The sequence below is a fragment of the Zalophus californianus genome, chromosome 1 (assembly GCF_009762305.2).
Source record: "Zalophus californianus isolate mZalCal1 chromosome 1, mZalCal1.pri.v2, whole genome shotgun sequence".
NCBI classification, from domain to species: Eukaryota; Metazoa; Chordata; class Mammalia; order Carnivora; family Otariidae; genus Zalophus; species Zalophus californianus.
Window position 1 is genome coordinate 2,662,165 of NC_045595.1, and position 13,001 is coordinate 2,675,165.

At 58.9% G+C, this 13,001-nt stretch overlaps 1 protein-coding gene across 1 annotated transcript; it reads right to left on the bottom strand.

Moving 5' to 3' along the window:
- Positions 1-209: 209 nt before the first annotated feature.
- On the bottom strand, positions 210-10,586 carry TBXA2R (thromboxane A2 receptor). Its single transcript, XM_027586103.1, has 3 exons — positions 10,214-10,586; positions 5,277-6,145; positions 210-896 (listed from the first exon to the last, which is right to left on the bottom strand). Exons 2-3 carry the CDS (start codon positions 6,060-6,062, stop codon positions 651-653), a joined length of 1,032 nt encoding a protein of 343 aa, XP_027441904.1. The 5' UTR covers positions 6,063-6,145; positions 10,214-10,586; the 3' UTR covers positions 210-650.
- Between the last annotated feature and the right edge of the window lie 2,415 nt (positions 10,587-13,001).

A 13,001-nucleotide genomic window follows, 5' to 3' on the forward strand; every position in this document is an offset into this window, starting at 1 on the left:
CTCGTGTTCCTGGTTTCGCTGTGTCTCTCTCTGTCAAATAAATAAATAAAATCTTTTAAAAAAAACACAAAAAACAGGTCCCCCCTCTGCCCCGCCCCCACCCCCACCCCCCAGCTCTGCTCCGGCTGCCGGCCGTGGGCACGCCGTGGAACAGTGATCTGATGCGCCAACTTTAAAGATTGATGACTTCCAGACTCAAAGGAAAGTAAGGCTGGGGGGGCCAAGATATATTTTGGCAAGAGAGGGGGTGTGTCACCTGTGCACATTCAGTATTTCCTAAGCAGAGCCTTCTCGGGTTGGGGTACCCAAGGGGATCAACTGTACCCCAGGAAGCAGGTCAAAGTCAGGGTTTGGAGTCCCCCATTCCCAGAGGATTTCTGGAAGGGGAGGCTTGCAAGTCTCGTTTCCTCACACACCCCCTAACATGCCTGCCCACCCTTCCTGGGGCGGGGAGGGGGATGGGGAAGAGTTGGGGAGTCCCCAACGCTGATGGAGGACAGCCCACGATCCTGCCATTCGAAGGCTTGGTCCTTCTGATACTCCCAGCTCCTGGAACCCCAGGACAGGCAGCTGTGACCGTCAGGGAGGCGGGAGATCTCAGGAGGGACGCGCTGGCTGGGGGGGTTTCCGTGCGGCTGCCCCCTCAGGCTCTACTGCACCGTGCGTCTCTGGGTGAGCTGCGGCTGCAGGGACAGCGACCTGGGCCGGGTGCTGAGGCGAGGGTGGAGGCGCCGGATCACGGCCCGGCGGAACAGGATGTACACCCAGGGGTCGAGGATCTGGTTCCAGGTGGCCACGCGCAGGTAAATGAGCAGCTGCTGCTCAGTGGCTTGGGACAGCTGCCCCGTGGGGCTCATGGCGGGAGGGCTGCGCAGCACTGTTTGAGCGATGAAGACCTGCCGGGGGGTCAGAGCAGTTAGCTGGGGCCCCGCAGCCCCTGCGACACCCCCCCGCTGCCGAGATCGGGGGGGGGGGGGACTTCTCTCACTGCCTTGCTGTGTGACCTGGGGAGGGCTGCCCAGCCTCTCTGAGCTTCAGTTGATATGGCTGGAAAAGAGCGCACTTTTCCTGCCCATGTCCCGGGGGCAAGTAAACACGGTGGGAAAGAAGACTCGCAGGTGTGGGCAGGTGAGTCACTGACTGCCCACGTTATTATCCTCTTAAACACGTTACCGTTTATAAACATTCTATGATATAAAACTATACTATTCAATTGCACACTAAATATTTAATTTTTATGTTCTATGTTTTATTTTATTTATTTTTTAAAAAAGATTTTATTTATTTTTTCATGAGAGAGAGAGGCAGAGGGAGAGACAGGGTCCCCTCGGAGCAGGAAGCCCGATGCGGGACTTGATCCCAGGACCCCAGGATCATGACCTGAGCTGAAAGCAGATGGCCAACCAACTCAGCCACCCAGGTGCCCTATATGTTTTATTTTAAATAATTTTATATTATATTAAAACGTATATTTTATACAATTTTATGACACGGTTTTATATTAAATAATTCTGTATTACATTTGTATATTGAATTATTTAAATATTTTTATTACTATTGAAATTTATGTTTAGTATGGCATGTCATGTGATTTACAAATACGTAAGAAATTAATTATCTAATAATATATTGTTAATTATCATTATCGTAATATATTGGAGTTATATTTTATATAGTATTTAAAATTATATAATATTACCGTTATAACTATAACTGTATAATTTATATAATTAAATATAAATTATAATACAATAAGAATGTGATAGTTATAATGTATATTTTATAACTATAATTAAAAATTTATATTGTCAAGTATAATTATAATTCATATTGTGTTAAAGTATTATATTAAAATAAATGATTATGGTGAAATATTCATGGTGGGGCCCCTGCTGGCTCAATCGGTGGACTGTGCAATTCTTGATCTTGGGGTTGTGAGTTCAAACCCCACGTTGGGCGTAGAGATTACTTAAAAATAAGATCTTTTTAGGGGCGCCTGGGTGGCTCAGTCAGTTAAGCGTCTGCCTTTGGCTCAGGTCATGATCCCAGAGTCCTGGGATCAAGTCCCGCATCAGGCTCCCTGCTCAGCGAAGAGCCTGCTTCTCCCTCTGCCTGCTGTGCCTCCTGCTTGTGCTCTCTTTCTCTCTCTGTGTCAAATAAATAAATGAAATCTTTAAAAAAAAAAAAGATCTTAAAAAAATTATATTACTGTCTCCTGAGCACCTACTGCGTGCTGGGCAAAGCTGGGGACACTGCACCAGCCACAACAGACCAGGTCTTTCTGGCACAGGCTTGCAGCCCCGTCAGCATGGTGGCCAGGCAGTCCCAGTGTGGCGGTGGGGGTGACAGAGCCATGACGGGGAGAGCGAGGCAGGCCCCGTGGGAGGTAGAGTGGGCGCCGGAGCTGACCTGGGGGCAGAAGCCGCTTGGCACACAGGGGTTCCGCAGGCGAGTTTGAAGGCAGTGTCTGTGGGCCTATCTTCTGGGGCCATGGGGAGCCAGGGGAGGCTTTAGGGCAGGGGCTGGCTGTGGGCCAAATCTGGCCTTCCACCTCTTTCTGTTTTGTTTGCTTTGTTTTTTCGTTTGGCTTTATTGTTTTGTTAAGAATGTTTTTACCGGTGCCAATAGTGGGAGAAAAACTAGGAAGGGGGGCATTTGTGACAGGTGAAAATGACACGGGATTCAAATCCCAGGGTCCACACACGGAGTCCTACGGACACACAGCCACGCCCATTTGTCTCCGGTGGCTGCTCTCCCGCCCCGATGGGACAGCAGAGCTGAGTGTCTGTGACAGAGGCCACGTTTAAAATATTTACCATATGGCCCTTTATGGAAAAGTTTGCCCACAAAGGAGACTCAGTTTTTTTAACGATTCAACGTTTCTACCTAAGGGAAGGGACGCCTTCTCCCTTATGCCTAGTGAGTAAACTCCTATTCATGCTTCAGAGCCCCAGCTCTAATGGTTCGGAGAAGGACAGAGCCCATTCTGGGCGTCCCTGGGGGGGGTGGGGCAGGGAGGAGAGCAAGGCGCAGCAGCGTGGATGAGTCTGCTGGAGGTCAGGGTCCTTGTGAGGTGACAGGCGTGCGCATCTCCAGGGGAGGGGAGCAGAGAGCCAGCAAGGAGTCGGTGCCTGGGGTGGGTCCCAGCTGCTGGCACCGATGGGTTCCCACGGGGGCCGCAGCCGCAGAATGCTGCTCTGGCTAGCAAATGTGCTCTTGTCCTGCCCTTGGGGTTTCCTTCCCAGGCCTGTTCTCATGGATCTGAGGGTATTTACATATTGACTTACTATTATTAGTACCCTTAATAGTCACTGGGCAGCACCTGAGTCAGGTCCCACCCTCCTCTGCCCACCGTCCTCCAGGGCTCCCACCTCCCGGGTGGAAAAGCCCACATCCTCCCTGCGGTCCCCTAGGCCCTGCACGACCTATCCCCTCCCCGCCCTCCCCTCCTCCCTCTCTCTCCCTCACCCACTCTGCTCCTTCTCATTGATCTTCCAATATGCCAGGCAGGGTCCTGCCCCAGGGCCTTTGCATGTGCTGTGCCCTCTTCCTGGAACGCTTCCACCCCAGATCTCCACACACAGTTCACTTCCTCACCTCCGCCGTGTCTTTGCTCAAATGTCATCTTCACCGAGAAGTCCCTGACCACGATCTGCCCCAGTCTCTTAGGACGCCCGGAATGAGCCCTGCTCTGCTCTGAACCATCGGAGCTGGGGCTCTGAAGCATGGGTAGGAGTTCCACCTCTAGATAAAACCCAGGAAGGCATCCTAGGTAGAATCTCCCTGAATCGTGAAATGACTCTTAGGGCCCCTTTGGTGGCACACATTTTCTTCAAGGGCCGTGCAGCCTCAAAACGACAAGGAAGCACATGGGTGTGGCTGTGTTCTAACAGGACTTTATTTCTGGATGCGGAAATCTGAATTCCATGTCATTGTCACGTGTCACAAAATATCAAAATATGATGCTTCTTTGCACTTTTTCTCTGACCACTTAACGTTTGTAAAAAATTCTTAGCAAAACAAAAAACCCAGAGCAAAAGCAAAAAAACAAATTTGTGATCTCTCCTTTTGCAGGTTTTTTTTTTTTAAGATTTTATTTTTAAGTCATTTCTACACCCAACGGGGGGGCTCGAACTCATAACCCCGAGTTGAAGAGTCGCATGCTCCACCGACTGAACCCACTTGGCACCTCTGCCCATTTGGTTATTGTTCTAGTTCTTTTCACTTCCTACTGACTACCGCTTTCCACATCCATAGGCTATGTTTATGGTCTGCCTTCCCCACTGGCAAGAGCTCCTGGAAAGATCTCTGTCACTTCTGTTCTGGGCTGTGTCCTCAGTGTCTAGACCAGAGCCTGGAACATAGGAGTCACTCATGAAATGTTTGTGGAAGGAGCAGATGATTAATGAGTTCACCATCACTCGGAAGGGCAGACTTCTAATCCCCATGATCAGACACCAAGGCTGGAGGAGGGAAGCCCAGAGCCAGTCATGCAGCAAAGTCCTTGCTGGACATGGGCTGGAAACCGAGTGTCTGACTTCAGACTCCAGACATGTCCTGATCGAATCAGAAATGGAAAAATAGCCACCCCAAATGGCTAACTACACTGATCAGTGGAAGGACTTCAGCCAAGCTCCCCTGACTCGGAAAATCTGGGCAGAGCTGGGTTTCAGCCTAGAACTAGGCACAAAGTAGACTCAGGAAATGTTTGATGATTCAGTGATACTACCTAGAATGCCTTCCTTGGTTTTGTTTCATAGGTAAACTCCTATGTATCCTTCAAAACCCCAGCCCCAATGCCCCTTCTCTGGAAGACTTTCTCTGATACCCCACAGAACCTTGGAGCCCCTCCCCGGGCATCCCAGTCCTGCCCCCCAGGTTGGAGGTCATCTGTGTCTTGTTCACGAGCTCCTCAAGGAAGGACACTCGAACACTGGGGTCTGTGTCCATGTTTTCTTGGGTAGATGAAAACCCGAGGATTTAAATCCCTTGTGGAGGGGCACCTGGGTGGCTCCGTCGGTTAAGCACCTGCCTTCGGCTCAGGTCATGATCTCAGGGTCCTGGGATCGAGCCCCGCATCAGGCTCCCTGCTCAGCGGGGAGCCTGCTTCTCCCTCTGCCTCTGTCCCTCCCCCTCCCCCTGCTCATGCTTGTGCTCTCTCTCTTTCAAGTAAGTAAAATCTTTAAAAATAAATAAATAAACCCACTGTGGATGAGCTGGAGCCTAGTCACGGAGGGTGGCAGGAGCCCTGAGCAGAGCCCCCACTTGCTACTCACCAGCAGCGGCATCCAGCAGATGCTGGCCACCACCATGATGCCCATGAGCTGAGCCATCATCTCGACCTCGCAGTCCCGCGGGCGCTGCTGGGCGGCTTCCTGCCCGTGGTAGACGTGGCAGAGAGTGGCCACGCTGATCGTGTTGAGCAGGAAGGACAGCCCGACCGAGAAGCTGCCGAGGAGCGTGAACAGCAGGCCGAAGGCCACATCCCCGGGCTGGGCGCCGAGAGTGAGGAAGCACCAGGAGCCGGGGTACTGCACTGTGTAGCGGCCCACACCCAGCAGGGGCAGCAGGCCCAGCGCCAGCGCCAAAGCCCACACCAGCCCCACCGTGGCCCAGGCCCGGCGCTGCGAGGCCACCGTGGGGCGCGAGAAAGGCCGGGTGATGCCCAGGTAGCGCTCCGAGGCCATGGCTGCCCCCAGCAACAGCGGGCAGAGGCCGAAAAAGACCATGATGACGCCCATGAACTGGCAGAGGCGGCAGCTGGGGTCCACCGCGTGCCAGTCGAAGAGGATGGCATGCTGGGACACCACAATCACGCCGGTGACCAGCAGGCCCATGAAGTCGGTGAGCACCAGGCCGCAGAGGAAGGTGAGGAAGGAGGACCGGGCGTGCGAACTGCCCTGCCGCGCACCCGCCAGCACGCTCAGGGCCAGCAGGTTGGACGCCAGGCCCACCAGGCAGAAGGAGGCGGCGAACCAGGGAGAGGCGATCAGGCGCCGCTCTTCCAGCGTGATGTTGGTTGGCCGGAAACAGGGCCCCAGAGAAGTGCCGTTGGGCCACATGGCGCCGGAGTGGGGAGGGGAGGGTCACCACCCCATCGGGCCGGGGCTGCAGCTGGGGAGAACTGGCGCTGGCTCAGGCACACCTGGGGGGGCAGAGAGAAGATTTGCTGGTAATTCATTGTGATTTTCATCGGAGTGGGCCTGGCGAACTCCTACACCATCTTCAACGGCCCAGTTCAAATATCCCCTCTTTGAAGAAGCCTGTCCTGACTCATCTCACTCCGCGCTCAGTATTACTACTTCTACTGCCTCCAGCTCTGTCCTGCCCCGGACTCAGTGACCCACAAGGGTGAGGATTTGCGCTGTCTGCTCCGCGGCCCCTGGACAATACCAGGGATCTTTTCCGGGTCACCGAGAAGAGCCCAGAAACTCTGGGCTGGAACCACGGTCCTGGCGCCCCCTGCGTGACCCCAGGCAAATGATTTCTTCTCTCTGGGCTCCATGGCCCCGCTTGTCACCCGGCTGAGCCCTTGGACGACTGCAGAGTCCAGGACAGATTTCAGCCGCTGGGAGACGGGATGCGTCCAAGGTGAGGAGGGCGGCGGGCGGGCGGCCAGAGGTCACGGGCTCTCACACCAGCTCTGAGGTCAGCCTCCGGGTCCCGAGTGCGCCGCGTAGACGCGGGAGGCCCGACACCTTCGGCCTTTTTGGAAGACGCTGCCTTTTGCCCGTGTTGGGGTCGTGCGGGTTCTTTTTGCCCCCCCCGTTTTCGTGGCATTGTTTTTATAATGAGAAATAAACCCAGAAATCTGGTTCCATTCTGGGAACAACAACAACATAAAAAACCTCAACTCATTTGGAGCGACAGACTCCCCCGGGACGAGCTATAAATGGCAGCAAGAGAGACCTGTTACCCTGCGGGGCTGCGGGAGGACACTGGAGACACGGGGACCCAGCTGCCGCGAGTGTGGACAGACAGACCCGTTGTGGGGGTGTCACGTAGAAATAAAAGCAGAGACCATTCAGAGAACAGCTCCCAGTGCCCGAGAAGGACACACCAGAGAGGCCATCAGGGGGTGGGCTGGGGCCTAGCTGCTGGGTCCCTGGCCTCCTGCCCTGCGTCCACACCGCAGGTCTCCCTGTGTGGCCAGCGAGGCTGCGCCGAGGGGGAGGGCAGAGCGGGCACAGGTAGGCGGGCGCGGGCAGGACACAGGTGCCGGGCACTTAGAGCTCAGAAAGCTCCTACTACGGCCCCCATTTTGCAGAGGGGGAAGACGGAGGCACCAGAGAGGTTACGTCTCTGGTCCAAGTCCCACATCCTGACCTGAGCTGATCTGATATGTAAATCCAGGCCTTGTGGGGAAGCGTGTGCAAATGATTCATAGGCCTGCTAGTCAGAGGGAGGATGGGGGCCGTGGGTGTGAAGGGTCGCCATCACTGGAATTTTCTCTAAGGGACAGAATTTTCTAAAAAGCGGGTCTGGCCCGGTTTGAATCCGGGCTTTGCCACGAACCCTCTCACTGACCCTGCTGTGAGCTCCAGTTTCCCTTCCTGCACAATGGCGCGGATGACGGGACTGAGCCGAGCTGAGGACAGGGCTTAGCCCTCCGTGGGCGCTCCTGTCGTGCCGGCCCTCGCGCCCCGTCTTGCTAACCGGTGCCTGGCCTGGCCCCTTTGCTCAGCGACTCCTTATCGCTCCTCATAAATTATCCAGCCCCTGACAACCACACTGAGCTTTGCTCCCAGGCCGAGAGCCAAGGCCACGGCCACTTGGGCGGGGTGGGGCCTGGAGTGGGAAAATGAGGCCCGGAGAGAGGCAGGGGGCTGCGTGGGGTCCACGGTGACCTCAGTCTTACCCTCCACTGCAGAGCAGCGGCATGCTCTGTGCCGTCATAGATTTGGCCTGCATTGGGATTCCTCTTAGGCCTGGGCACTCTCTCCCTCGAGAGCTGGTATGCACTGTTTCTGAAACTTTCTGGGGACTTGGGCTGTGCCTGGGCCACTGCCCCGACCTCAGCCTGGAGCGACCACCAGCTCCTCCTAGGGCTCACAGCCCCAACCCTGTGTGGGCGCTCATGCACTTCTCATTCGCCTGGGGCCACACACTCTGAGCCCACCTCACGCCTCCCCTGTCTGGGAACAAACCTGTGACCCAGAGCCCTTGGCCCCAGGGGAGGCTGGAAACTTGCATGACTCCCTCTGGCCACGGCCCTGTGGTTTCCAGTCCCACCCCCACCCCACCCCCACCCCACCCCCAGGTTCAGGTGAGAGCGGCCGTCTCAAGTTCCCTGGCACACGGGCCAGGCCTGTAGGCGCCCCTGGCAAGGCCTCCTATCCCCTCCCAAATTAGCTGGGAGGGATGGCAGGGCCCTCACCCTGCCAGGGACTGTCAAACATAGTGCGAGGTCCAGAATCAGCCCTGTGTGGCCCGCGGAGGGGAAATCCATCTCCCTCTCTGTGCCTCATGGGAGGCACGGACCCCAGATTCCCACCCCAGATTTGCCGGACAAACCCAGGCTTCCGTGGCTCAAGAGCAGGGAGGTTTGGGCTTTGAGGGACCAGGGCTCTGGAATTCCAATGAGCTCCTGGTTCTGGAACCCAGGAGGCCTCGAGTCCAGAATTCCAAGGAGCCGAGGTTCCAGAACTTTGATGGGAACCGTGGCTGAGTCCTGGGATCCAGCACCTGGGTCTCAGCTCCCGGCTCCTTCCTGGAGGACGTGTAACACTCAGTTCTCGTCAGCCCTTCTGGGTGAGGCTGGGCCATGGGGGGCTCCATCCTGCCTCAGAGGCACAGACACAGGCTGGGCCCTCCCAGGCCCAGCCCCCTGTGGAATGTGATCTCTGGTTCCCAAGCGCCAGGCCCCTCCTCTGCCTGTTGGTCACCACTGGCCCCGCTCTCCTCCTGCTCTGGGGAGCCAGCCATCTCTCAACACGTCCATCTCCCTCTCAACACTCCATGCCCTGGCTTGTGAGGCCGCCTGTCTCCACGCCCACCCAAACTCCCCGCAGGGGCGATGCTGACTTCCCACAAGCTCGGACTGGAGCCCCTGATCTGCCACCGCCAAGCTGCGGGCCAACACCGCTGAGCCTCCGTGTCCCCCACTCTGCGAAATGCAGAAAATGGGGATACTAAGTCGCCTGCTGGCATTCTGGCTGGCCTCCCCAGGCCTGACCTGCTCCCACTGAGCCTCTGCCTCTGCGGTGTCCCCCGGCTCCTGGTGTGCTCCAGGCTTATCTCCTGGCTGGCCGTGTGCATGGGGCGGGGGGGGGGGGGCAGCCCCGCGGCGGCCCTCCAGCACATCTGCCGAGTCCTGTGAACACTAGCCAAGTGACCGCCGCCGCCCTTTAGTGAGAAGCTGCAGGGGCCAGGCCAGCCCGTGCCTGATGCGGCCTCACAGGCCCACGGCGCAGGTCCACGGCGGAGGCCCAGAGAAACCCACGGAGACGCACACATAGGGGCAGGGCCCCTGTCAGTCCCCAGGTCTGCCTCTGCCTCCCCTCACCAGCCCACAAGGCTTAATTTCCGGGAACTTTTCCTGTTTGTGACACCGACCTGGCCCCCCACCTCAGAGGGTACAGAGTGGGGCCTCCACAGTCAGCCCAACTAGGTCTGAGCCCCGCCTCGGCCCTGACTCAGGGGACCCCTGTGAGCCCCTGTTTCCTTATCGGTACAATGGGTGCCCTCAGGGCTCACCACTCTGCTGGCAGAGGGGCTGCACAGGAGGGCGAGTGTGGGGTGAGGGACAGGCCCCGCGGGCCTTTGGCCGTGGTTATGGATGGACAGCGAGTTAGATCGTACGGATGTGTGCTGAGACCCACCATTGCATATGCGCGCGCGCGCGCACACACACACACACACACACACACACACACACACACACACACACAAAGTGCACGCGCACACTTGCTCACAGCCACACCCAGCGCCTTGCACCCTTCCTGCCACATCAAAGGACCTAAGCAGCCCAGCGCCCAGCCAGGGAAACACCCCACACAGTACATCCTCAGCCACACTGGGACGGCCGGGGGGCGGACAGCGGGGGGCCCAACCGCCCCCTGCGGACACAGACCCGCTCTCGCCGACACCCGGGACACCCAGCACCTGGCCGCTGGACCGGCCCGGGGGGACACACCCACAGCAGGGCGGGCCACCGCTGGACACACCCTGCCCGCTCTCACGCCCCGCCCCTAACCTGGGGGCCCAGCCTCACCTGGACACGATGATGACCGGTGCGACGCGCTGGGGCCGCCCCTGTCACGGAGCCCCGCGGGCGGGTGGGCGGGTGGGCGCCGGGCCCAGGCCCGGGAGGACGGAGCGGGGAGCGGGGTGGTCCGGCCTCCCGGGGCCCCTGGGGAAACCGAGTCACAACCAGGGGCGGGCCGCCCAGAGGACCCCGGCGCTGCCACGTCCTCAGAGGGAACAGACGGAGGGCACGGCAGCTCTGGACGCCGGGGTGCGCGAGGTGCTCCGGGGTTGGAGGAGGGGCGACGAGCCCTCGCGGCCCGGAAGGGGGGGTCCGCGGGGGCTAAAAATAGCCTCGGCCGGGGGCTCCGCTCCGCAGCCCGCGCCCTGTCTGTCCTTGCCTCTCTGTCTCTCCGTCCGTCTCTACGGGCCCCTCCCCCTGCACTGGCCACGCCCCTCTGGCCCGGCCTGGTTGATGGGGGTCAGTGGGTGTCCCCCAGCCCGCCTGAGAATCCGCGCAGCCGCCTGGGGGAGGGGTGGGCGCTTCCGCCTGGGCTCAGGGACAGGGATGCTGGTGGCCGGCGCCCACTCGGGAGCCTTCGGCCCCGGACCCGCCTGAGCCGTGACCCCTGTTTGCGCTCCCGCCGACCAGCCCCGCAGTATTCACCATCTGGGCAGCACCCAAGGCCGGCAGGGGCGGGGCAGAGCCCGCGGGCGGAATCAGCCCCCTAGGCGCCCAGACCCCCACCCAAGGGGCCCAGGGCTCCAAGCTGGTGAACCTGGTGGGCTGGGGCCTGGCACACAATTAGGTACCTAATCAATGCAGGGTCTGTTTAGAGGGGAGGGGCGCCAACGCTCTCAGGGAGCAGCTTTGTGGGCATCCTGCTTGAGACAGGCTTTCCCAGAGCAGGTCCGGTCCGGTCCGGTCCGTGGACGGTGGTGGAGGATCTGGCATTCCCGGGGGAGGGTCCTGTGAGGACAAAGGCTTGGAGATGGCAGTGGCGCTGGAGAAGGCAAGCCCCTACAGAGCCCCCTGCAGGGGGGTGAGGAGGCGGGTCCCCCATCCCCCTCCATCCCTAACCCCTGTGACGGAGGGAGAAGGAAGCCCAGGCCCAGGGAGGGAGTGAGGGTGAGCCCAGGGTACTGGGTGCAGGGCTTGGCCAAGGGCTCCCAGGCAGGGCCGGCATTCTTGAAGACCCCCAGACCCAGGGCTCTGGGCCGGGGTCTCATCAGCCACAAAAGCAGAGAGGGACCAGGCTGGGCGCCGCTGGAGCAAAAGCCCCCGGAGGCTGCACTGCGCTGGAGCAAAGTGAGGTTGGGCCTCAGGTGGGCGAACGGGGTCCACAGGCCTGAGATCAGCCTCTGAAGCCACGTGGAGGGCAGGATTTTGGCGTGAAGGGGTGACCCTGGGCCTCACTGGCCCTAAGTTAGGGTCTGCCGTGGGCCAGGACTAGCTGGTTTGGCCTTGACCCTGCCCCACCCAGTCCTCGGGGGCCTGGGAAGGACATAGGAGCTCTGGCTCTGAGTGGGGAGGACGTGCTTCTGCCCTCCCCTGCCCTGCGTGTCCTAATACCCCTTTTCTGGCTCCCCACACTGCCATCCTTCCGGCCTCCTCCGGGCCTTAGCACCCACCCTGTGTCCTTCTAGGCAGCCCCTCCCCTGTCCTATCCCATTGTCTGAGGCGCTGAGGATCCGGCGGTTAACCCTAATTTCTCCTCCTTGGTAAGGGGTCTCCCCAACTCTTACGCATCTGGCAGAGCCCTGGCTCTAAGGCCCCCTCCTTTGTAAAGCCGTGCTCTCCCAGGCAGTCTTGCTACCCCCAACCCTCTTCAAGAGCAATTCTGTGTCCTAGCCCATGTGCTGGGACAATTCTGCATCAGATCTGCCCTTGAGGATGCCTTCCCGCTGGAGAAAGACAGAGCGGGACAGAGCCCAGCCCCCTGCAGTCAGCCTGGGACCAGAGGAAGTGACAGGGCTTAGGGCGGCCCAGAGGTGAGCCGGGAAGGCATCCTGAGGGAAGAAGGTATGAGAACTGGGGCTTTGTAGGATGAATAGGAGTCCCCTGGGTCAGAGAGAGACGGTCGTGGCAGAAATTACATTTAAAACTTTGGGGAGGAGAGGGAGCGTGAGGCTTTGGGAAACTGCAAGGCAGGCAGATGTGGTGGAAAGAGGATGTGGAGCTGGGGCTACAGATGTGGGGGGGACTTGAGGGACACTGCTCCCTTCCCACTTCCTCTGCCCAAGATAACAAGGACAGTGGCCTTTCTGGGAAACGGCCACAGCAGGCATCAGAGAGGGGCACTCGACCTGCATGGAGTCTGGGCAGCACCGCAACTCTGCAAGGCCGTGGGGGGCGGGGAAGATGGGGAGACCGAGAGGCGCCTGGCCGGCTCAGTCGGTAGAGCACACAACTCTCGACCTCAGGGTTGTGACTTCCAGCCCCACATTAGCTGTGGATGTAACTTAAAAACATAAAATCTTTAAAAATAAAAAGGGGGGGGGGAAACTGAGGTCCAGAGGGAGGAAATGAGGCATCCAAGGCCACGTGTGGGTGGGATTTTGCACCCAGCTCTGGCTTCCACCACCTATGGGCCTCCCTCCCCACCCCCGCCCAGCTCCATCAGCCAGGGAGGCCAGGGAGGCCGGATGGTGGGAACAGAGGCCAGGCTCAGGATGCGCCCCCCGGGGCTGGTTTCCGGTAGGGGCCAGGCGGGGAGGATCTATTCTTAGCCTCCACAGCCAAAGCAGGAAAAGGGTGGGGGGGGGGGTTGGGGGCAGCTTAAGGCACTGGGTGGGCCCTGGGCCAGGGTGGGGAC